This window comes from Felis catus, chromosome D1 (assembly GCF_018350175.1).
Source record: "Felis catus isolate Fca126 chromosome D1, F.catus_Fca126_mat1.0, whole genome shotgun sequence".
Lineage (NCBI taxonomy): Eukaryota > Metazoa > Chordata > Mammalia > Carnivora > Felidae > Felis > Felis catus.
The window spans coordinates 44848690-44870823 of record NC_058377.1 but is presented as its reverse complement, the minus strand read 5'-3'; the positions used below and the strand labels follow the sequence as shown (position 1 = coordinate 44870823).

Sequence of the window (22134 nt, the reverse complement as noted above, 5' to 3'; positions counted from 1 at the left end):
AGAGGCCTGCCAGCACTCCATGCCTCTTAGTAATTATGAGAAAGCATCACTGTCATCAGGAATTTGAGGACTGCAGTACATAGAGGATAATGAAACAGGGTGGGTATAGAGCAGATGGGACAAATGGAAATTGAACACCAAGATGGTGGACTCAAATACAGCCATTTCAGTAACTATACTAAGTACAAATGGATTCAATACAGGAGTAAAATTCAAGGATTGCTAGGCAGGATTAAAACACACACACAACAACAACAACAACAACAACAACTAATACAGTCTACAAGTAACACATAAAAACACAAACAAGTTGAATGAAAAAGAAATAAAGTAATATATCTTTGAACACTAACTGTAAGAAAGATGGTGCAACTTGTGATTCAAAAAGTTGCCCACAGGGGCACCTGGGTGGCTCAGTCAGTTAAGCGTCCAACTCTTGATTTCAGCTCAGGTCATGATCTCACGGTTGATGGGTTTGAGCCCTGCATCCAGCTCTTTGCTGATAGCATAGAGCCTGCTTTGGATTCTCTCTCTCTCTCTCTCTCTCTCTCTCTCTCTCTCTCTCTCTCCCACTCATATATATAATCTCTCTCTCTCATTCTCCCAAAATAAATAAATAAACTTAAAAAAAGTTCCCCACATAACACCTTTCTATAGGAGTCAATGAACCTTTCCCTTTTGACATAGCTATATCCTTGAATACAACATACCTCCATTTCTCTGCTCATGCCATACTTTGTCATGCTTTGTATTTTTCACAGCAACATGCCCATGTATTTTTCTGATTGTTTATCGTCAACCTAATGCTATAAACAAGCAAAAGTAAGTGCATCAAATTCATCAAAGTTTACAATCTCATTAGGGATTCATGATACAGAAACAGATAATGAGTGTTAAAACATTTGGTAAGAGAGACTCTTCAAGATATCTAGAAAAAGAAATCTGACAAGAATAAAGGTGAGACAGACAAAGCTTTGAAGATAACAACAGCCTCCTAATTGATTTCACTGTTTCCATTCATTCCTCCCTCTCAAGCTGTCCTTAATAGCAGATAAAAATATTATCAAAATAAAGATTTGATTGCATTATTTTCCTGCACAAAATTTTTCTTACCACTGACCCTGTCTTCACCAGCAGGTGCACCCATCTAATATTGTTAAAATCCAGTGTATGTGGGGGTAAAACCCAGGCCTAGTGCTACAGCCTTTCTTCCTCCCCAGAACCTTGAATACTCTCCTAGACTGTCTCCCCCTGGTACCCCCTAGAACCTTGGCCCAATTTCCTGGTTCCAGATACCATGCTTACCCATTATTCTGTTGGGTCCTCACATTATTTCTACTTATTTCATCTGGGCACTAACTGGGAATCATTTGCCAAAATGTAGAACCATATTATGTCTCCCATGTGCCTAGGAGACTCCTGCAGCCATGTTCCGTCAATTACAGAAGATGTCCCTTTAAATGTCAGTGCTGCCTGGATCACATCACTGGGTTTCCTTGAAGTCCATATATCAGACTGATGCTTCCCTTTATGGCACACCAACCCACCTCTGAGGTCCGAGATTGCTTCACAAGCAAAGATTTATATACCACTGTTCCATTTGCCTCTTCTCTTATTGACTTCTAATCTCCCTTCTCAAAAAATAAATATAAATAAATAAATAAATAAATAAATAAATAAATAAAATAAAAAAGCAAAGGATGACAGAAAGCAATATGTACAGGATTGAATTATTTCAATTATCAAATTGAAAGACAGTGAATTAATGCTATAGGCTTTTAACAGAGAGGGCAAGCTATGTCCTCACCTCAATATAAAGAACCCATTTAGAGGTCTCAAAGCACTAAATGACATGAGGTCATGGGTTAGAGGACAGTGAATTCACAGAGGCAGGAGAACCTGATTAAAGTAAATTTTCTAGGAAAAAGGAATGTGGACACCAACACATATTTATGACACCAAAACATATTTACTTATGGGCACTCGAGTCCATACCTGTTTTACAGTGACAGATCAGTCATGAGTAGGATAATTGTCTTCAAAAGTACTGTAAACTTACTAATGCTAAGGAAGGTATAAATAATTCTCCAAGTCAATATTGGCTGAGAATGGTATATAATTTTCTCTCAGTCATAGTTAAAGGAAGAATTACTAACTTGCTGCTTACTACATGGCATTTCAGATAATAAACCTTAAAAATAATTTAGCAAACTAGCAAGAAAACAGGCTCAAGTCTAAAGCTGTGGGTTCAAGGGACGCCTGGGTGGCTCAGTTCATTAAACATCTGGCTATTGATTTGGGCTCAGGTCATGATCTCATGATTCATGACATCGAGCCCCAGTTCAGGCTCTGTGCTGACAGTGGAGCTTGCTGGGGATTCTCTCTCTGCCCCTCCCCTGCTTGTGCATACACGCACACATGCTCTCTCTCTCTCTGAAAATAAATAAATATTTAAAAATGAATGAATGAATGAATGAATAAATACATAAATAAATAAATAAATAAATAAAGCAAGCAAGCTGTGGGTTCAAATACCCACAAGCCAGCCTTTTAGTCTCACTGAATCTCAGTTTTTATATCTGTAAAATGGGCTGTTAAAACCTATCCTATCTCATAGGTTGTTTAGAAGAATAATATAAACATTACATTACCAGGCAAAAAGTAATTATTTTGTTTATTGTTGTGGCCATTTGGACAAGCACAGCATCTCCTAATCTGGTGAATATAATGTCTTATTTTTGACACACAAACAACCATTAAATGTTTTATATCCTTCTTTAACACAGGAGATTTGAAGATCAGCTTTCGAAGCCAGAGTTTTGGGCAGAGACCAAGATAATTCAGCTGCCAGCCACAAAGTACTACAGCAGATGCCAGAAAACACTACTCATTTTTGAATTGGGGAAAATATCTCTGCCAAACCATGTCTTAAGGGTTTTTATAGTTCTTTCCCACATGTCGCTATGAAAGCATTACTTTTCATATCTCATTTTTGAATGGGGCTGTCAGGATAACAAGTATCAACTGTTTTCTAGGCCTGGGAAATTGATCCAGTTAAACTGAATCTAAGGATGAGGAGTATTTTAGGGATTCCGGTGACTTAGGTCTTGAAGGCATGGATGGCAGCGACCGAAATGAGCATAGGAGTAAGGCCTCCAGTTTATAGGTGGTATACCCCAATCTGTTTCTGCGCAGACAGCTCCCAAACATTCCAGGACTGCCTTGGAAGGACATAGCAGTTAGGGAAATATATGAAATATGTGACAACCAATCATGTTATAACTAATTAGAAAATGCCATTGTCACTCTTGGCCATCCCCATCTCATGGTCACATTAGAAAAAGGAGGTTTGTTAAAAGCAGACCACAATGTCTAAATTCCAAGCAGCTAGAACTGAAGAGGTTTGGGGAGGAATTAGAGTTCTGAGCTGATGTGTGCAGGCCCCTGCTGCTTCCAGGATCTGCACAGGAACACCCTCCTGCCCTTACACTGCCATCCTGTGCATTAGTGGAGACCCTGAGAGGATGAAATAGTAGAACAAATAGGTCTGAACTTCTTAGGACTGGTGTGAAAATTTAATAAATGAAAATATCTGAAAAGTTATATGGTAGGACTGAAACATTTTCCAGGGATTCATCCTTCCAGGAAGATAATATTTTCAAGAACAGCTGATAGAAGTTATTGCAAACACACACGACTGTTTTGAGCTTACATCCCCATACTGGAAATAACCATACTAAACCACTTCATCCTATTAGGAAGTTCTGATATCATTCAGGTAGAAAGCTATTCCCTTCACAATATTTGTCATTCAACTTCATGTATCCCTACTGACAAAGAAGATTTTGGTGAGTGTGAATTTGTGTAGCCTGTGTTATAAAAACCACAGGTAGACTAAAGGTGCATTTTCATACTACAGATATAATAGGTATTTAGAAATGAGAACTAGAAGGAGGTCATGAATAATTGGACATTGGGGGTAGGGAAGAAGAATAAATCCATGATAATACCTGTCATTTCTGATTTTGGAAATGCAGTGAATGGTGGTGCCATTAACTTAAAGGATGGAAATGAGCTTACTTTGGGGATGGGAAAAAGATGGTGTACTCAGACTTGTACATTTTCCACTTGATAATGGGACTTGTACTTCTATGTACAAGTGGGAAGTGAGATATCTGGTTTAGAGCTATGGTAGGCATTGTTATGTTGGCCCCAAAAAGGCCCCACCTACTGGTATTCAGGGTTTCCCTAACACTCTCTCCTTGAGGAACTTGCTTCTGACCAGTAGAATATGGAAACATTGAGGAGATATCTCTTCCATGATCAGGTTACAAAGACTGAATCCTATATTCTAGTACACTCTCTCCATTGCTTTTAGAGTTTGCGCAGTTAGATGAAGCAAGCTGTCATACTGCAGAAGCCCACATGAAGTGGCGAAGCACTCAGGGTGCTCTCTGGCCAATAGCCAGCAAAGAATTGAAGACTTTAATCCAAAAACATGCAAGGAACTGGATGCTGACTATAGTTACTATATGACCCGTCCCCAGCTGAGTCTTCAGATGAGAATGCAGACCATCAGCAGACACCTTGAGTGCAGCTTTGTGAGAAGCCATGAAGCAAAAAACTCAGTGAAACAGAATCCAGATTCCTGACCCACAGCAATTGTAAGACAATAAATGTGAGCCAGTTTAAGCCATTAGGTTTTGGGTAATTGTTTTGCCATGATAGATAACTAATGCAGGAACTCTGGAGATGGGGACTAGATTTGAGATTCATCAGCACAGAGATGATTTATGCTGACAGTGAAAAGCTCAACAAGAGACAAAGTGTAGTGATGGGGAAAGGAGACACAGAATCTGGAGGAATTGTAAAATTAAGGGAAAACTGGAGGACCAGGAGCCTAATAAAAGAAGTGTAAAAACAACAACAACAACAGAGATCTGAAAGCTGGGAATTGCAAGGTTAAGGAAGGTATAACCCAATAGCAAATGCTGAGATAAAGATAGAAAACTGCTTTTAGCAACAAGATGTGTTTCACTTACTTTGATGTGAACAACTTCAAAGTGACCTGGCAGAAGGCAGATTTCAATAGATTGAGGAGAAAACACAAAGTGAGAAGGGAAAAGAAACCTCTTTGAAGAAGTGTACCTGTTGAAAGAAGGAAGAATAATATGATATTTGCAGTAATGTGGAAAGTTGGTGGCTTTTTTTATGAGGGGAGAGAGACCTGAGCACATCTGCGTGATGAGGGCTTTTTGGTCATGCAAATTTTGATTACATTTTCTGTTATTTATAACTAAGCTGTTACAACAAAAACAACAAAGGAAATAACATGTTTAGCAATTCATAATATTCCTGCCTTTTTGAAGGTGCTTATATGTCCACTTGCATTTTATGTAGCAAATCAAAGCATTATTTTTCTATATATTCTAAACATTTGTTAACAGTGTATATCAACAACATAGCTATTTTAATATTGTATAATATACTGTCAAGCTTGCAAACTGTAAATGATCTATTTCCTATTTATTGGACCTGTTGGTTGTTTCCAACTTTTCATAGCTGTAAATAACGCAGTGATTAACTGCACAAAGTTGCTCCAAAACAAAAACAGAAAGGGTCCTCCTAAAAGATGTTCTCTGGATGCTTGCCAAAGCAAGCACTCTTCCTGCTAAAGGGCTCTGAGCTGAATTCAATAAAAATTCATGCAAAAACTGCAGGGGCTCTTTCTTTTTTTATTCTTTTATTATCCCAAACTTCACAAGCCCAATAGGTGGGTAGTTCAAATATACAGAAAGAGATCACCGAGCACCCAGATTGATGTTCAGCTGGCAGTGAGCCTAAATGTGAGCCCACCCTGGGTTGATATCTTTTTACTAACACCCAGTATACGAAATATAGCAGAAGGCCTCAATCACCTTCCTAATTTTACTTATTTATTTTTTATATTGGAAGAAATGTTGCTGTCCTTAATACCTTCCTTGCCATTGCACTCTAAGTAAAATAATCAACTTCCCTTGGAGGGCCAAGTGTGCTACCAGAAAATATTTTCCATTTGAGCCGATAGCAATTGTTGCAAATCTGCTAAACAAATCCTTTCTGTGAATCACTGTCATATTTCTGGCGAGAAGCGTTTTGAGAGGAAAAGCTTTTACTGCTTTTGCGGTGGTCAGCTGAAACTCACCATGTTTAAAACAGAGTATGTCATACCTTTTTCACTGTTCATCTCATGATTAACCTGTCTCTGAGATCACCCTTCTATTATTCATCCTGGTTTAAGATGATGAAGGCATCTTCTTCTCACATTGCAGGGCTAGTGCAAGTATGATAGTCACCTACAAAAGACAAGGAAGAAGTAAGTAATGCCTTTACATATAATGTCTTGTTCAATTACTTGTAAAGATTCTGTTTTACAGATACGGAATCGGGGCAGTTAAGTAATGTGCCCTAAATCATAGAGCTCATCCATTTATTTGGGATTAGAACCCAGGTCTCTATGTTATCAAAGTACAGCTCTATATTTCATCCCTCAAGACGTCCTTCCTCTGTCTTCCCCAGTGGTGTTGACTTTTCAGGAAATGGTCCCTATTGCTCTTCCTCAGTCTTTTTTTTAAAGGGCTTACTATACCACCTGGCACAAAATAAGACTTTGATAAATGGTAGCTATTATTATCAATAAAAACAATTCACTGGGTGCAAAAATAAAGTAGATTTGGCAGTTAGAGTTAAGTTAGAGGAGATAATGGAGAAGAGGTGACTTCTGGCTGACCCTTGAGCAGGACCCAGGCAATTAGAATCTCTTCACCTCCTCCTCTGTCCTTGGGAAATGCAACCTGCCTGTCCCCACAGTGGGAGCTCTTCCAACGGCATAGCTTTGAGTGAGGTGTTGAGGCCATCTACATGGTGTTTGTGATTTGACCCACATAAGGCCTCTTAAGATTCTGGCAGGCAGGTGTAAAGATCTACTTGCCTTGTGGCCACCAAAGACAGCAAGCCTTAGAAGTTCTCTTGCTTATCAAACCTGCCACCTACCAATCTGGAGTGACCTTCCTCTTTCTTCAGTCTCTCCTTGCCCTCTGTGTTTGGGGCTAGGGGGGGTGGGGGGCAATTTGTGAATCAACAAGGCGTCCACTGGGTGGAGCTGCTGCAGTGGGCAGGCAGCAGCATGGGCTCAAGGGGAGGAGGAAGTAATGGTGCTGCTCTTGTGGATGGCAGGACCACAGATATGGGGAATCCAGGGCTGCACAAGAAGAATTCCTGAAAGCAGACAGAGGACATCAAAAGAGTCTCTCTGCTGTTGGAAGAACTGTAGTTACCAGGTGGGGTTTTATTGGCAGAGTCCTGCTCGAAAGATGCCAATTAGGTCCCAACCCCAGAGAAACCAAAACAAGGGGCTGGAACCAAAAGAGCCACTAGGCTCCAAGAACGAATGGGGAGCTCAGTATCCAAACAGGGTCTGACTGAGAGTGGGGTTCCAACTGGAAGCTGAGTTATCCACCTGATACAGGCTCCCAGAACCCCACCTGTCAAGACTTTCCAAAGGTTCCTCCCAGCCAACAGTTGAAAGAAAACTAATGATTATATCTGCACCATGAAATGACTACTTGCAGGGAGGAAAAGCACCTATATGCACAAAACTGTACTTTACTATGTTGGGGCTTGTACATCTCCAAAGCCTGCTGAAATTTTATGCAAAATTTACAAGAGTGCATGCTTTTTTATGGGGAAGGAATCCATAATTTTTACCAGTCTCAAAAGGGCCCACGATCCACAACCTCGCAAGGACAAAGGATCAATGCTTTAAACAAATGCTCTTTTTTAAGCAAAACTACTACAATCTACCTCTTTTCTTGGTCAAATGTTTGATGAGTTGAGATGATATGTTCACCTTCTATGGCAGAATTTTCTCAAACATGGGCTTCCAATTATCATTCTATCTTCCCATTTGCTCCCCTCCTTTTTCAAAATATGGATTCACCAATTTATGGTCCACTAATGACCCCCCGTTCTTACTACATGGCTAAGTGTTTAATAAGTCTAAAATATTTCTAAAATCATATCCATGGGTTCCTATAGGGTGGAGGGTATTGTATGTCATCCTGAAGCTGAGGGAAGTGCCTTATCTTCTCCCCTTGCTTCAATCTTCCCCACTGCCTGGGCCTGGCAGGTCTTTTACTCCCCCTCTTGATTCTTCACAGCTTAGCTCAAGTATCATATACTCTCTGGAAGCTTCTGGGATAACTTGAGCCTGTGGAATTCTCCCCATTCTCCAAAGTCTATACCACCATTAATTGCTGGGATGTGGGGAAATAGGTTCTACTTACATAAATGGGTTGGAAAAAAGCTTAGGGTGGAAAGCCACCACCATGGGGCGAAAGCGCTGAGGTTAGGTAGTGAGATATTGTAATAGGATCACAAGTAACTTGTTATATCACCTGCAGGAAATTACTTTCCATCTGGTGACAATGTACCTTGATCACAAACTCCACTTGTCATGCCCCCCCCACCCCCCAGGATCCTTTGCTTCTTACTCACACAAGTTAATGGTTACTGACTGCTTTCTCCATACTCACCACATGTGTAAGATCTTGTTGTCTTCACGCTACCCACATGGGTAATATCTTGTGGGCTCAATAAATACAGAGACGAAATGCCCGTTTGGGGCCCCTGTCTCCTCTCGGACATGAGCGTCTCTTGTATTCAATTCTGCGTCCACTCTCTTGTTGCACAAGAGAGAACTCCAGACTCATAGTCAATGACACTGGAAAAGATGTGCCAGTCAGTCTTCATGTTGTAGAGCAGGCTTTCTCAACCATGGCACTACTGACATTTTGAGCTGGATAATATCTCCTTGTGGACTGTGTCCCCTCTCCCAGTATGATGACCCCAGTGTCTACTAACATTTCCAAATGTCTCCTGAGGGACAAAAATCACCTCTGGTGGAGAACTGCTGTTGAAGCATGATCCCCATGTATCAGCCAATGTGCTAGACTGTACAGACTTTATTCATGGTCATACCCTATTTTGCTACCTTTATCTTCCTTTACTTTCGTTCATTTAGCCTGAAGTTATTTTACTGCACCTTTAACTTTACAAAGCACTTTAAACCTTTTGTTGTTTTGTTTTACAGGGCAGGTAGTATAAAAACAAATACCCATTGCTTCTTTTAAACTTTGCCACACATAGCCCATGGAAGTAAATATTAGCATTGCCTTTTAAACAAACACTAAAGACGAGATCTCTGTTCAATAACTGAACTAAGGACTAAATAACAAGCATTAGAGAAGCAAAGACTCAGTCCATATTTTCAGAGCACAAAGCTATTTTGTCTCCATAGACTAATTCTTGTTACTGTTCAACTGTATTGTAGCTTGAAGAACTGGGAGCTTGGAGCCTGGAGCCTGCTTCGGATTCTGTGTCTCCCTCTCTCTCTGCCCCTCCCCCACTCATGCTCTCTCTGTCAAAAATAAACATTAAAAAAATTTAAAAAGCATTCGAAGGGGCACCTGGGTGGCTCCGTCGGTTAAACGTCTGACTTCAGCTCAGGTCATCATCTTGTTCATGGGTTTGAGTCCCACATCGGGCTCTGTGCTGACAGCTTGGAGCCTGGAGACTTCTTCGGATTTTGCATCTCCCCATCTGCCCCTCCCCTGCTCTCTCTCTCTCTCTCTCTCAAAAATAAATAAACATTTAAAAAGCATTTGAAGAAAGGCAATCTCGATAAATGGACTTCTGAAAGGAAAAAGGAGGACATCAACAAAGACATGTGTTGCATTTTCTGTCCAAAGGCCAGTTTCTCTCCTCCGATTTTGGTTGGCTGTCATGATGAGAACATTGTGTAGCACAACCAGAATGTCTGCTGAGGTTTCAACTGTTTTACAGTCCAGGCAATTTCACACTTTCAATCACAACTGCAGTTCAACGAGGTCAACGTTTTATAGCTAATGAAACTAAGGTCCGGTGTCTAACTGACACTACCAATATTCAGTTTCAAGTCCATGCAATTTCTATCGAAGCAGAAGACTCTGATATGTCTAAAGCTTTCCAATTGTGGTCAGGAAGTTTCCACTTAACTTTAGAGCAAAAATAAATCTTTATTACAGTTAAGAAATATAAATATCACTATATTTAGAGGACAACTGCTAAATTAAGGCTTCTAAACTACCACATGCGGATTGAAGCTTAGAGTACTTGCCCCAGAGAGATACGATTTCTGAAAGCTGGAAAGTGACTTAGAAATGATTTTACAGAACACGGTGAGTTTATTGGTCTCACAACACACAGATTCCTCCTTTTTTAATTGAAAAGCAGCAGGAAGAGTAGAAAGCCCTGAACATAGTGGAATCCAGATTTGTCTTTATTAACTAGAACCCCAGGTATGCTATTTCACCTCTGCCGGCCTGTTTTTACTTTAATGAGAGGTGGACCAGGTGACCTTCCAGCACTAACGTTTTGTGACTATTATGCTTACCTTATCCTTACAGGAAAACCCCAAATAAGAAAATCAATGTATTACACCCATAGATTAACCTTAGTCATTTTTACTTCAGAACTGCAGTGACTTTTCTCTCAGCCGTAGCTTCCAAATGATGGCCTCTCACCCTGTTCCATAGAGGGAGTAGCAGAGGATGTAGCAGTGCAGTCAAGGATGTAAAAACCTCTACACCAAAAAAATCAAAATTATCTCAAGTTTTTGAAGGTTTTTGTTTCTTTGTGCCAGTGTGCCTCTATAGATTCTGTTCTAACTTAAAATTAAAAAATATCTTGGGGCATCTAGGTGGCTCAGTCGGTTAAGTGTCCAACTTCAGCTCAGGTCATGATCTCATGGTTCTGGAGTTTGAGCCTCAAGTTGAGCTCTGTGCTGTCAGTGCAGAGCCTGCTTCTGACCCTGTCCCCCTCTCTCTGCCCCTCCCCTGCTTGCGCTGTCTCAAAAATAAACATTAAAAAAAAAAAAAGGAAAAATCTCATAAGCCCCTCCTCCACTCTCATAGCAAGGTACGGCATGTTTATTTATAGAACATGTGTTAGCTGTGTCCTCACAGCAAACATTTTACAATTTGTGTTCAGAAAAAGAAGACTTGAGTGATATCTAATATTTATATACTCTTTTCTACATTCCAAATACTGTTTACATGTTCTACGTATTATGAAGGCATTTAACCCTCGGGGAGGTCTAAGAAGTAGGTACGTGTATCCTTTACTATTCAAATCTATTCAGTTCCTGGATTCAGTGGTTAGAGGTCAAATAAAGGTCAGCGAGCAAGTCTGGATGCTGTGAAATTGCATCATCTGAATCTACTTTTGTTTCCCCACTTGGGATGTTGAAAGGCTGAGGCTTAAATAAAGCTTAAATAAAGTAAACCATGCCATAGAAAAGTGTAAGGGTTTCGACATGGAGAGCTTACACAGGGTTATCTATCCCGTTATCTCCACCTCACAGACCAGCAAACTGAAACACAGGTGGGTTTAAGAAAACTGCCTAAGGCTTTGTTGCTCCTATGAGGCACAGCCAGAAAGCTTATCCAGGCACCAAAGTCAATGTCTCGCTTGTGCTTGGCTGCGCAGCTAAACTTTATTTTCCTTTGTGGATGGCGGTGTCTCCACACACACATGTTGTTCTCCTGGAAATGTCTTTGGGGAGGTTAGCCAGAGTTCCCATCCTCTGCTAGCTCAATTTGTCACCAGACTTTGATTGTATGTTCTATTAGCACGAATGTAAACAAGTTTTAGATTATGAAACTTGTTTTTTGTACAGCTTAAGAGTTTAATTCCATGGCTTGAAGAATCATGGTATTCCCTGCAGTCACCATTTTTAATAAATTCTGCCACTGTGGATGAGGTAGTGATCCCTGTCATATAGAAACAGAAAGGCACCTGGGTGGCTCAGTCGGTTAAGTGTCTGACTTCAGCTCAGGTCACGATCTCAGTTTGTGAGTTTGAGGGCATCGGGGTCTGTGCTGACAGTGTGGAGCCTGCTTTGGATCCTCTGTCCCCCCACTTCTCTTTCCCTATCAAAAATAAACATTAAAAAAACAAAACAAAATACCTTATTTCTTTTCTCTATGGCCTCTGGTTCATCAAACATCCAGGGAATAATTTTAGGGTTAGTCATTATTTGCCCTTATCATAAGGGTTCATAGTTTTTTTTAGTTGAAATACACTCAAATTCTTATTTTTTAAGTACTTACATAAGTAATAACATGAGTCTAACTGAAGGGGCCAATGATGAAAACTGCTAAGCACACATATATGTCACCTAAACACTGATTAAAAACTTAAAAAAATTTTAATAATTTCCATATTTTCTTGATTTTTACAATTGAAAAATAAATCTGTGTTCTCACAAAAGAGTTTTAAAAATATAGCATGTTTGAATTACAAATGATTAACAAAATCCTGCATTTTGTTAATGCATAGTAAAGTAGGCCAGAAGTCAATGGGAAGGTATATTCAAATCAAAGGCAGTTTTCATTCTAAAGGCAAAAATCTTCATAGGAATTGATTTGTAATCTTCTGCAATTACTGCTATAAACGTCTCCATCTGTGATACACCAATTCCCTCTCATGACCGATGGAAGTCAGTAGGAATTGCTGGGAGGCATACCCTACAATTTAGGAATTGGTGTGGCTGCCACTGCTATGCTTTCAATTGCACACTCATCGGTTCCTCTGCGGATCCGGAAGTAACCATCTTCGCCCCAGCCAATGCCCCAGCTGTTTTTAACAATCCAGTAATCCATCCCAGACACTGGGTCAGTGCCATAGCCCACCAGCAAGACGGCATGATTAGTCAGCTCAAAGGGGTTGAAAGGGTCTCTCAGACCAGTGTGGTAGTAGATCCCCTTGCGGTAGTGGAGGAAGTCATTGTAGACTTCAAAAGCAACTGCCATGGGCCCGTGGTGGACCAGTTCAAGCTTCATCAGGGCTTCGTTGCAGCCTCCATAGAAACCTCCCACATAGTGGTACTCGGAGGAGTAGTAACGGACGCAGTCCTCCTTCGGTTTGCATGGAGAGTCTGTGCCTGTGTAGGGGAAGCATGCCTCTTCCACCAGCCCAAAATCTTGGGCGTATTTTCCTGCAATGAGGTAGGGGAAGCCACCATCACAGCCTGAGGATGAAGAACACACATTAGAAAGAGGCAGAGGAGAAAGTGTCCCATTTCCTATTTTTCCTTTTCTACTCCATTAATTTTTTGTTACCCCCAAGAGTTGTTCTTAGTTTAAATGCTACTTCATTCATCCATTAGCCACATAAGCTAACTACCCTCTCATCCCCATATAATTAACAGACATTTATTTGGCACCTGACATGGAAGGTAGCTATAATAGCACAGTGGTTGAGTGGGGAGGCTCTGAAGCCTGACTATGTAGTGAAGTTCAGATCCAAAACTGTGAAGAATTTAACTTCTCCATATCTGTTTACTTATCTGTAAAACATAGATAGGAATAGTACCTTCCTCGTAGGACTGGTTACTACATGTAAAAGCAATAAAAGTTGGCTATTATTACCATCATTGTTAAATAGCCAGACACCACAATGTGGCTCTTCCTGAAGGAAGTCTTCTCTGACTACCTACTGCAAAAAAAGTCTAAGTCAGGTCCCCATCACCTGCCTCCAGTCCTTACCTTATTATAAACATCCATTAACGTGTATTTTTTCTTCACCGTTCTTTTCATTACTTAATTTCTACCTTCCTCACTTAAGTGTAAGGTTCATGAGGATAAAGGACTGTCTTGACACTTACAGTTCCCAGGGCTTAGAAGTTACAATGTTGGGGTTTAATAAGTATTTCAAAAAGAACAAGAGGCTCAATGACAAATAATCATTCCTGGCAGTTTCACTCTCTACTGGCCCAATCTGGTGTTGACAGAAAACTTTAACCTGAGAATGTTTCACTGTCAATCAGTTGCAGCTGGGTTTTCTACATAGATTACCCATGCCCTGTTCTGAAAGCCCACTTTCAGAATTTTAGTTTCCTCCTAGAGAGAAACCAGTGTTAGTATGGTTTTAATACAAATTACATTTTGGGGTGAGACTTTAGTTGGAACTGAAACTTTACTGTTTAGAAGCGGTGTGGCCTTCAAAATATTACAGAACAACTTTGTGTCTGTCCTGTTTATAAACAAGGATATCTACTTCTCAAGGTTTTGAGCATTGTTAGATAATGTCCATAAAAGGCTCCTAAGAGCTAGTGCTCATTCAGTACATAGTAACTAGTGACATTTTGCTGAATGGTGCAGTGAATTCCATGAGAATCACTCATGAATAAGTGATAGGGCCAGAACTTGCACCTAGGTGCCCTGACTACAGACAGTGTGCTCTCTACTACACTATCCTTTTACCTTTGCCAACAATGGCCTACCACACCCAGGTAAAAAGGGCTTGAAATACATCACTTACCTTGAGCATACTGGCTGCAAGAGACAACCTCCTGAGGGCTCAAGATTGGGGTCTGAGTATTGTTGGTTAATATACGAATTCTTGCTTCTAGCATACCCATGGAAGCAAATGAGTAGCAGCTGCCACAAGATGCTGGTGATGGAAAAGCAAGATATATAACCCAAGAGAACTTTGAAGCACTTACAAAGAAACACAGAAATATGTGAGTGGAGAGATACAATTAACATATTTATATTGTGTGCTGCTGTTGTTATAAGAATCAGCCCAATATAGAAGATTCAATAGACAAACACTATTAACCTTATAGACAAATGTTAAGATGTCAGCTTTCAAAAGGCCAAGGTTACTCTATGGGGCTTTCCGTGAGAATATTTTAGGAGGCAAAACAAAGCAAAACGAAACCAAAAAACTCCTCTAATCTCTGAAAAGAATTTGGTACTATTCCTGGTAATCAAGAAATAATGTATGTCTGTAGCATTCTGAGCCATTCAGTTGAGAAAAACTATGAAGGGACACATGTGAGCTGAGCTTTTAAATATCTCCAGAGCAGCATTTTCTAAAGCTACTTGTTGGGTGGAATTAACACTAAGAATGGCTCAGGTATGGGTGTATTATAGAAAGTTCAATTTAACCAGGGTCGAGGAGGCAAAATACAACAAAGTCCAAGAAAGGTAAGAGAGTAATTATAATGACAGATACGGTATTTAAGGTAGCCAATGAGGAAGTAAAGGTATAAGGAATATGGAGGTAATGAAATTGAAAACAGACTGGTTCTAAGGGGAAAAGGGTAAGAGCAATACAGTCATGGTTCCCTGAGAAGTGTCACCCAGAGGAAAGAGGAACATGAAAAGTAGCTGGATAGAGGTAAGGGAGAAGGGAAAAGAGAACTGCTTTATTTAATACCCGGATGTCCTGGTGAAGACAAAATTAATTTATTAAGAAGCAAATGCTAGGGATATAGTTGCTCTTTCAAGAGAAGAAAAATGTTTTATTATGAGGTAATTTATATGAACAATATCATTTTTCTACATTTCTTTAACAGGTGTGAGTAAACACATAAATACATTTAAGAAAATATGGCACATGTGACAAAAATGGGATTTCAACTTGTTACATTCTAGAAAAATATGAACATAGTTTTAGTATCTCTATTATACAGCCTCTTTCACCTCTGCCACTGACACAAATTCTACATAGTTAGGCTTGCAACAAATCAAAAATATTGGTATAAATGTAGTTACACACAATTGATATTATTCAATGTACTAATATATTATTTACCAAATTATTTGAATGGTGAGCACTCCCTTATGCACTAAAATAAGATTAATGAATAGACAATATTGCATTAAAAAATCCATTTCACATAAAGAGTATGTTGCCTTCTCTTTAATAAACCTGAAATTAGTAAAATTTAGTAACTGCCTTCCTTAGAGAGAAAAGTATCCAAAACAACATTATGTATTAGATTACTATCTATCGGGACACTGTTCTTCTTCCTTTTCACCAGGTGATGTTGATTCACAATTGTCCCTGAGTACAAATGAAAGCCAGGATACTCTATGCTCAGCCCCTAACATCCTACACTCCAGCTGAATTACTTATACCATTTTCCTCAAACTGAACTGTGAATTTCCATGAGTGTACATAAGAAATGTGCCTTCTTCATCTAGCTGCCTGATGCAATCAAGAAACTCAATGCGTGTTTGTAGAAAGAACATTCCAGTTACTAACAAGTGGATATAGATTTACATCCAGGGGGAAAAAAGTGACTTCATTGGTAGTCAACCTTTACTTGTTTCTAAGCTATAAGGGAGGCAGAAACCTAGACTCTACTGTGAGTCCTCTCCAGTAGTTAACAATACCACATGTCCTTGACTAGAGTCCATTAGAACTCTACTACCCTTTAACTGCTACCATTTCAGATGTTTCCCAAACTTGTCCCTATAAACATCTCAGATTTATCCATACCATATACTGCTTTTACTGCTAAGAGATCTCCTAAATGATGAAGGTTAGGACAAACACTTGGAAGAGGATCTTGAATTCACCTGGTGTGGTACCCACTTGATAATGTGTATGTTGAAACTCAGAAAGAAGCAATGATCTGTTCAAAGTCACAAAATGAATAGATGGCAGGTGCTAGTATCTAAGCGTCTCCTAAGGCAGGTTGTGTTCTTTTCAGTTCATATGTCTGCATCTACTTGAAAGAATTTTCATCAAATTTTCTTTCCTGTCATCAAGTTACTAAATAGGCCAAAATTAACTTGAACATTTTGTTTTTGAAACCATCTAAATAATGCTATCCTTGGGACCCCTCTTTTAAATGACAGAGTGTCAGAGAACTAGATCAGCAACAGTAAATAGATAAAGCCAGTGTTCTTTTCAAGGTACACTTGTAATAAATAATATCCCAAGAATAGGGAAATGGCCCCATTTTGATCATCCAGCATTCTTGGGCCATGGGTATCCACAGAAACAATGACTCTTGAACCCTAACCATTGGACCTTCATCTGACCATCTAGCACTGTGGGAGCGATAGGCCACATGTACATTCAAAGGCTCAGAATGTGCTGTTAAGAGAGAGAAACTGCAGCAATGAGGTAAAGACACAACCTTCTTCAAGCCATTGACACTCCCAGAATGATGTGTCAGCTGCCAAGGAAATTAATGCCTCCTTTCAAAAAGTCAAGACTAGAATGTAGATTTTAAAAGAACCATTATTCCTTGAGACTACAAGGCAACAAAGAATTAAGGGGGTCTGACCCAGACAGAGCTTTGCAGTAATCAAATTTCCACCATCTCAAAGAGCTAATGTGATTTCCATATGGTTTAACTATGTTCGGCTGCCCCTTCCCACAGTGAAGGACACACCGAACTAGTAAGCAATCAGGAGTCTTCCCCATCCCTACTCCATGACTCAGCTGTGTGACTCTGGGCAAGTCACTGGACCTTTCTGGCACTTCCTTTTTATCTTGTATGTAAAATGAGTAGCGTGGAACAATTTCAGGCCCTGCGTACAGATGGTATTTAGAACAAGACTTAAATGAACTAGGTTTTAGACATTAGAAAAACACTGCATTCCCTAACTAATGTGACCTGGGAGACACCCCCTTTCCCTTTTGAAGGTGCAATAATAAAGAGAGCACATAAGAGGGAAGAACAAAGAAAGTCCAAGTCTTCCAATTTCCTAGTTTCTCTTCCCTCTCACACTTAGACATAAATCTAGCCACACAGCTGGTGCTTAAAGCAGCCTTCAAGAGTCAAGATAAAACCTTATTTTCCTCGCAATATTCCTTTTGTCACTCACCTTGATTTGCTTTCTGAATACAGCAAAGTTGTGAATTACCTTAACTTGGGTAATTTTGAATTCTGGGTCACCTAGAACACTGGTGTTCCTAATGTTAGTGGAATTTTCCAAGTAGCCCAGTTTCCCAGAAGAAAAAATAATTAATTTTTTCCCCAACCCAAAGTAAAGACAACCAAAAAGGAAGTCAAAAGAGGAACCTTTAAAAATTGCCCATGTCTGTACAAATCATATTTATAGCACTCACAGAATATAGAACATGGGAGACAATGGTTTTTACCAAGCTATGAGAAAACCAGTGTCAAAAAATTCGGCTTTAAAAACTCTAATTTCCTTCCCTTGCATTACTGTCTCATCACCAGTCAATTGTGTCTTTCTGGAAGTGAGTGGAACTTTTCTTTTTTTTTTTCCTTTTTTTTTAATTTTAAAAATTTTTATGGCTTATTTTTGAGTGAGTGAGAGAGAGAGAGAGAGAGAGAGACAGACAGACAGACAGACAGCACTAGCAGGGGAAGGGCAGAGAGAGAGAGAGGGAGACACAGAATCTGAAGACAGGCGAAGACAGGCTCCAGGCTCTGAACTGTCAGCACTGAGCCAGACATGGGGCTCGAACTTATGATCATGAGCTAAGCCAAAGTCAGATGCTTAACCAACTGGGCCACCCAGGAGCCCTAAACTTTTCTTTTGACCTTCTTCTATGCCCCCAGCAAATTTTAAAAACACTACAAAAGCAGTTACATATTTTCATGTTTTTGGCTTGCAGATCTTGCTAAACTGCAAATCCCTAGGACAAGAGCTATATCAATTAGTCTTTATATCCTCAGCCGTTAAAAAAAAAATCATAACACATTTGATGCTCTATAAACACCCTATAATACAGCAAGAACAACCATGTGCCAGGCCCTCAATAATCAACACTTGACGTGCAGTATTTACGTAATCCTCTCAGATAAGTATAGACCATCTCTTTGATGACAGAGTAAATTTTAAGCCTCTCTGGACATCAGCCCTTTAATTTCACTCTCCATTCATTTTTCGATTACCTGCAAAGTTCTCTCATCCCCCATCCCTCCTTTCCAAAGAAGCCCTCCCCAGGAAAGAAAAAGTAGGGGACAATTTTCAGGATCTCTTTCTCTAGAGCTGAAGAGTCCCAGAACAACTTGTGAAAGGAAAGACAAAGAGATGAGACCTATGATGTCATTTGGAGTACAGGAACCTTGCTGGCTGGCTGCTCTAAGACCTGCTCAAAGCTCTGTACACTCAGAAGACTTTGCCAGGATTCAGTGAGGATGGAATTAAAGGGCTGGTGGTGAATGCTGAGAAGTCAGGCTGATTATCATGGAATTTCTAGGAAAGGGGAAGAACAATTTATTTTGGGGTGTTATTAACTTATAATCCTCTCAGAAGACACTAATCAGAATGTTTCCAGACAGCAAATACTACACCTATTTTACAGTAACAAATCAGTCGTGTGTACTGTAATTATCTTCAAAATGAGCTTAGAAGCAATAAACCTGAGTACGGTATGAATGATTCTCCACATCACTGTTGGCTAAAATTTAGGATAACAAGATAATTTGCTATCAAGCACTACTGGAGGAAGAGTTATTCAATCTACTCATATTGTATCAAATTTCTGAAAATAATGGATAAAATGCAATTATGATGATACTTTTGGTAAAGCTGGGCTCCACAAGGTCACCACTCAGGAAGCTTGGTTAATACTTACCATCATATGTCCTGTTGACAGAAAATGAATTAAAAAGGTCCTTACACAGCTCAAAAAATCTACTGTAACAGAAAAAAAAATTAAGGATCTATTTTTCTGGGCTCATACAGTAACTAAAAACTAAATGGTGGGGAGCAGAGGGTGGAATGTGTAGGGGCAAATGGCCAAGGCAGATTCCACCAAAGCACTTACAGAAGGAAGACCAATTTCAATTCTGTGCAGTTCTTTGTTTCTGCAGGAGTCTCTCCTACTGGGGAGAGCAGATGAGCTTGTCTTACCAGTTACTGATTAATCTCATTAGCTGCCTAGAAGTACTTGGAGAAGGCTACTATAGAAATGCTGGGCTCAGCTGGAGATTATCTATTATCTCTGATACATCGTGGATAAAAAGGAAGGAGTGGCCATTGGCTATATACTTTCCATTTCTTTACTAAAGTGGATCGTGCCTGTTTCATCCCTGTATCCGCAGAATCAACCCGAGAGCCTGGTATATAGTAAGTGTTCAGTATTTCAGAATGAATAAATGAAAAATCAGACTTTTTTTTTTTTTTTTTTTACCTTGGTTTCTAACAGGAGTAACAAAATTGGTACCATGAACATTTCTCCAGTCCCAAGATGCTGGCAAATGTAAAAGCTTTTCATGTATTTCAGCAGTCAGTGGTGCAGGTTTGGGTCTAGGACAGAAATAATACACTTGACATCAACATATAGTCATTCCTTTGAGGATGATTTCCTAACCCTTTATTCCATGATTTCAACTACATGGCTGCCTAGAATCTACATTCAGGCCCAAGGAGCACTTGTTCTATCAATGTTTCAATTATACAACAATGTGTCCACTAGGCCAGTGTTTCAACTACACAACTAAGTTCTATAAATGGCTTTACAAATGGCTTTCACAATTGGTTTCTTTTTCAGGGTTAGCAACTTTCTTCTATGAAAGGACCCTGGTTATGTACATCACTGAGATGTTATTTTTAGTATATTTCAATAGTTGCATTTTCTTAAACAGATTATGACTAAGAAAGTAGACACATGGGAAGTTGAAGATGGCCTACAAAGGATACAGAGAAAATACAGAACTACAGAGGTTTGACTCAGGAGATGGTTAGTGGTGATGGTGAGGTGGTTATAAAAGAAGTCAAGTAGCACAGAGATTAGAGATCAAGTCAAGTAGATGACTGGCTCCATAAACAACAGATAAAAATGCTTCATCATTATAGAACTGTACCTTATAGGATATGGTTGGAAAGCAAGACACAAAGAGAGGACTTGCCTGGGATGATGGATGAGGGACAGACACATTGTCCGGAAATGAGAAAACTGTTCTACAAGCTTCTCCATGTTAGCAATTTAAAACAAATAGCATTCCAGCTCTAGACACACTAGATTTCTTAGGAATCTTCCAGAGTCTGTGAAATGACTTCAGTGTTCCAGGTCTTCCTGCTGTTCCTTTTACCCCAAATGCCTGCTGCCTGCTACTTAGAAGAAATCCCTTTAGAAGTTCTTCCCTAACTTCTACTTTAAAGACCACTCACACAGCAGCGTCTACCCACCAGCCACCAACAAAAACTCACTTCTATGCTCTATCAACTCTTTAGTTAGGGCACTACTATTACACCGTGATAACATGTATCTTTCTGATTATACACTATGTGAATTTCTCATTCAACTTGGCATTGCCATATCACACTGTTCTAACTTTTCAGTGCTTATCCGGTTTACCAGGTTCCAATTTAGTTACTGGCAAAGATTATTTCTGGGCTTCTTCATGTCTTCTGCAACTATTCCCAATCAATTGCCTCTCTCACTTCTTTTAGAGATGATGTGAGTCAATGCTAGGACACAATGGAAATGAAACAGAGGAAGAGGAAAAACAAAAACCACTCGCTAATAGCAATCATAACCTTCTGAAACTGTAACGATAGATAGCATATTCCATAAAGAAGTATCAATTTTTCACTAAAATATTAACTAAGCCAGGACATTGCTGGAAACTCTTACGTGACAAGGAGATGAACTTGATGTGATCTGTGACCATATGAAAGACTGCATTAAGAGACATGAAACATATGGGGTGCCTGGGTGGCTCAGCTGGTTGAGCATTTGACTTCGGCTCAGATCATGATCTCATGGCTTTTGAGTTCGAGCCTCACGTTGGGCTCTGTGCTGACAGTTCATAATCTAGAGCCTGCTTCAGATTCTCTGTCTCTCTCTCTCTGTCCCTCCTCCACTCACACTCTCTCTCAAAATAAATAAACATAAAAAAAAGATATGAAACACAGAGCAATTACAATAACACAAAGAAGTTGTAAGTTATAAAACATACAACTTAGATAATGTCAGTGGAATGACCAAGGTACATAAAAAAGCTATGCACCGCGAAAATTTTAGGGCAGGAGAAAAAAACAAATCAAGAAACAAATCTTGGATATTTCTTTCTTTCAAGATTTATAAGTAAAAATTAGGTGTGAACAATTTTTGGAAGGAAATAAAGTTTCCATGATTTTGCACTGCAAGGATAAAAGATTCAATCAATACATACATATTAATTGTCCTGTATATACTTAAGAATACACTAAGTAATTTGAAAGATTAAAAAAGGAATTGGGGGCACCTGGGTGGCTCTATCAGGCGTCTTTTTTTCTTTTTTTTTTTTTTTTAAGGCTTATTTATTATTGAGAGACAGAGAGACAC

At 39.5% G+C, this 22134-nt stretch overlaps 1 protein-coding gene and 2 long non-coding RNA genes across 3 annotated transcripts in view; all 3 read right to left on the bottom strand.

Moving 5' to 3' along the window:
• Positions 1 to 2551: 2551 nt before the first annotated feature.
• Positions 2552 to 9496, bottom strand: LOC123380456. The gene is made up of 3 exons (XR_006586223.1): positions 8574 to 9496; positions 6211 to 6335; positions 2552 to 5148 (listed from the first exon to the last, which is right to left on the bottom strand). It is a non-coding gene; the product is annotated as an uncharacterized LOC123380456 (long non-coding RNA).
• Positions 9497 to 12267: 2771 nt separating this feature from the next.
• The window catches only part of CTSC (cathepsin C), a 37281-nt gene continuing 27414 nt past the window's right edge, over positions 12268 to 22134 (bottom strand). Inside the window, exons 5-7 of the mRNA XM_003992644.6 lie at positions 19996 to 20111; positions 14401 to 14532; positions 12268 to 13108 (exon numbers count right to left, since the gene is read on the bottom strand). Of these exons, the coding sequence (XP_003992693.1) occupies positions 12606 to 13108; positions 14401 to 14532; positions 19996 to 20111 (751 nt within the window). The 3' untranslated portion in view covers positions 12268 to 12605. The remainder of the gene's footprint in view (positions 13109 to 14400; positions 14533 to 19995; positions 20112 to 22134) is intronic.
• Positions 18458 to 19987, bottom strand: LOC123380453. The gene is made up of 2 exons (XR_006586221.1): positions 19438 to 19987; positions 18458 to 19055 (listed from the first exon to the last, which is right to left on the bottom strand). It is a non-coding gene; the product is annotated as an uncharacterized LOC123380453 (long non-coding RNA).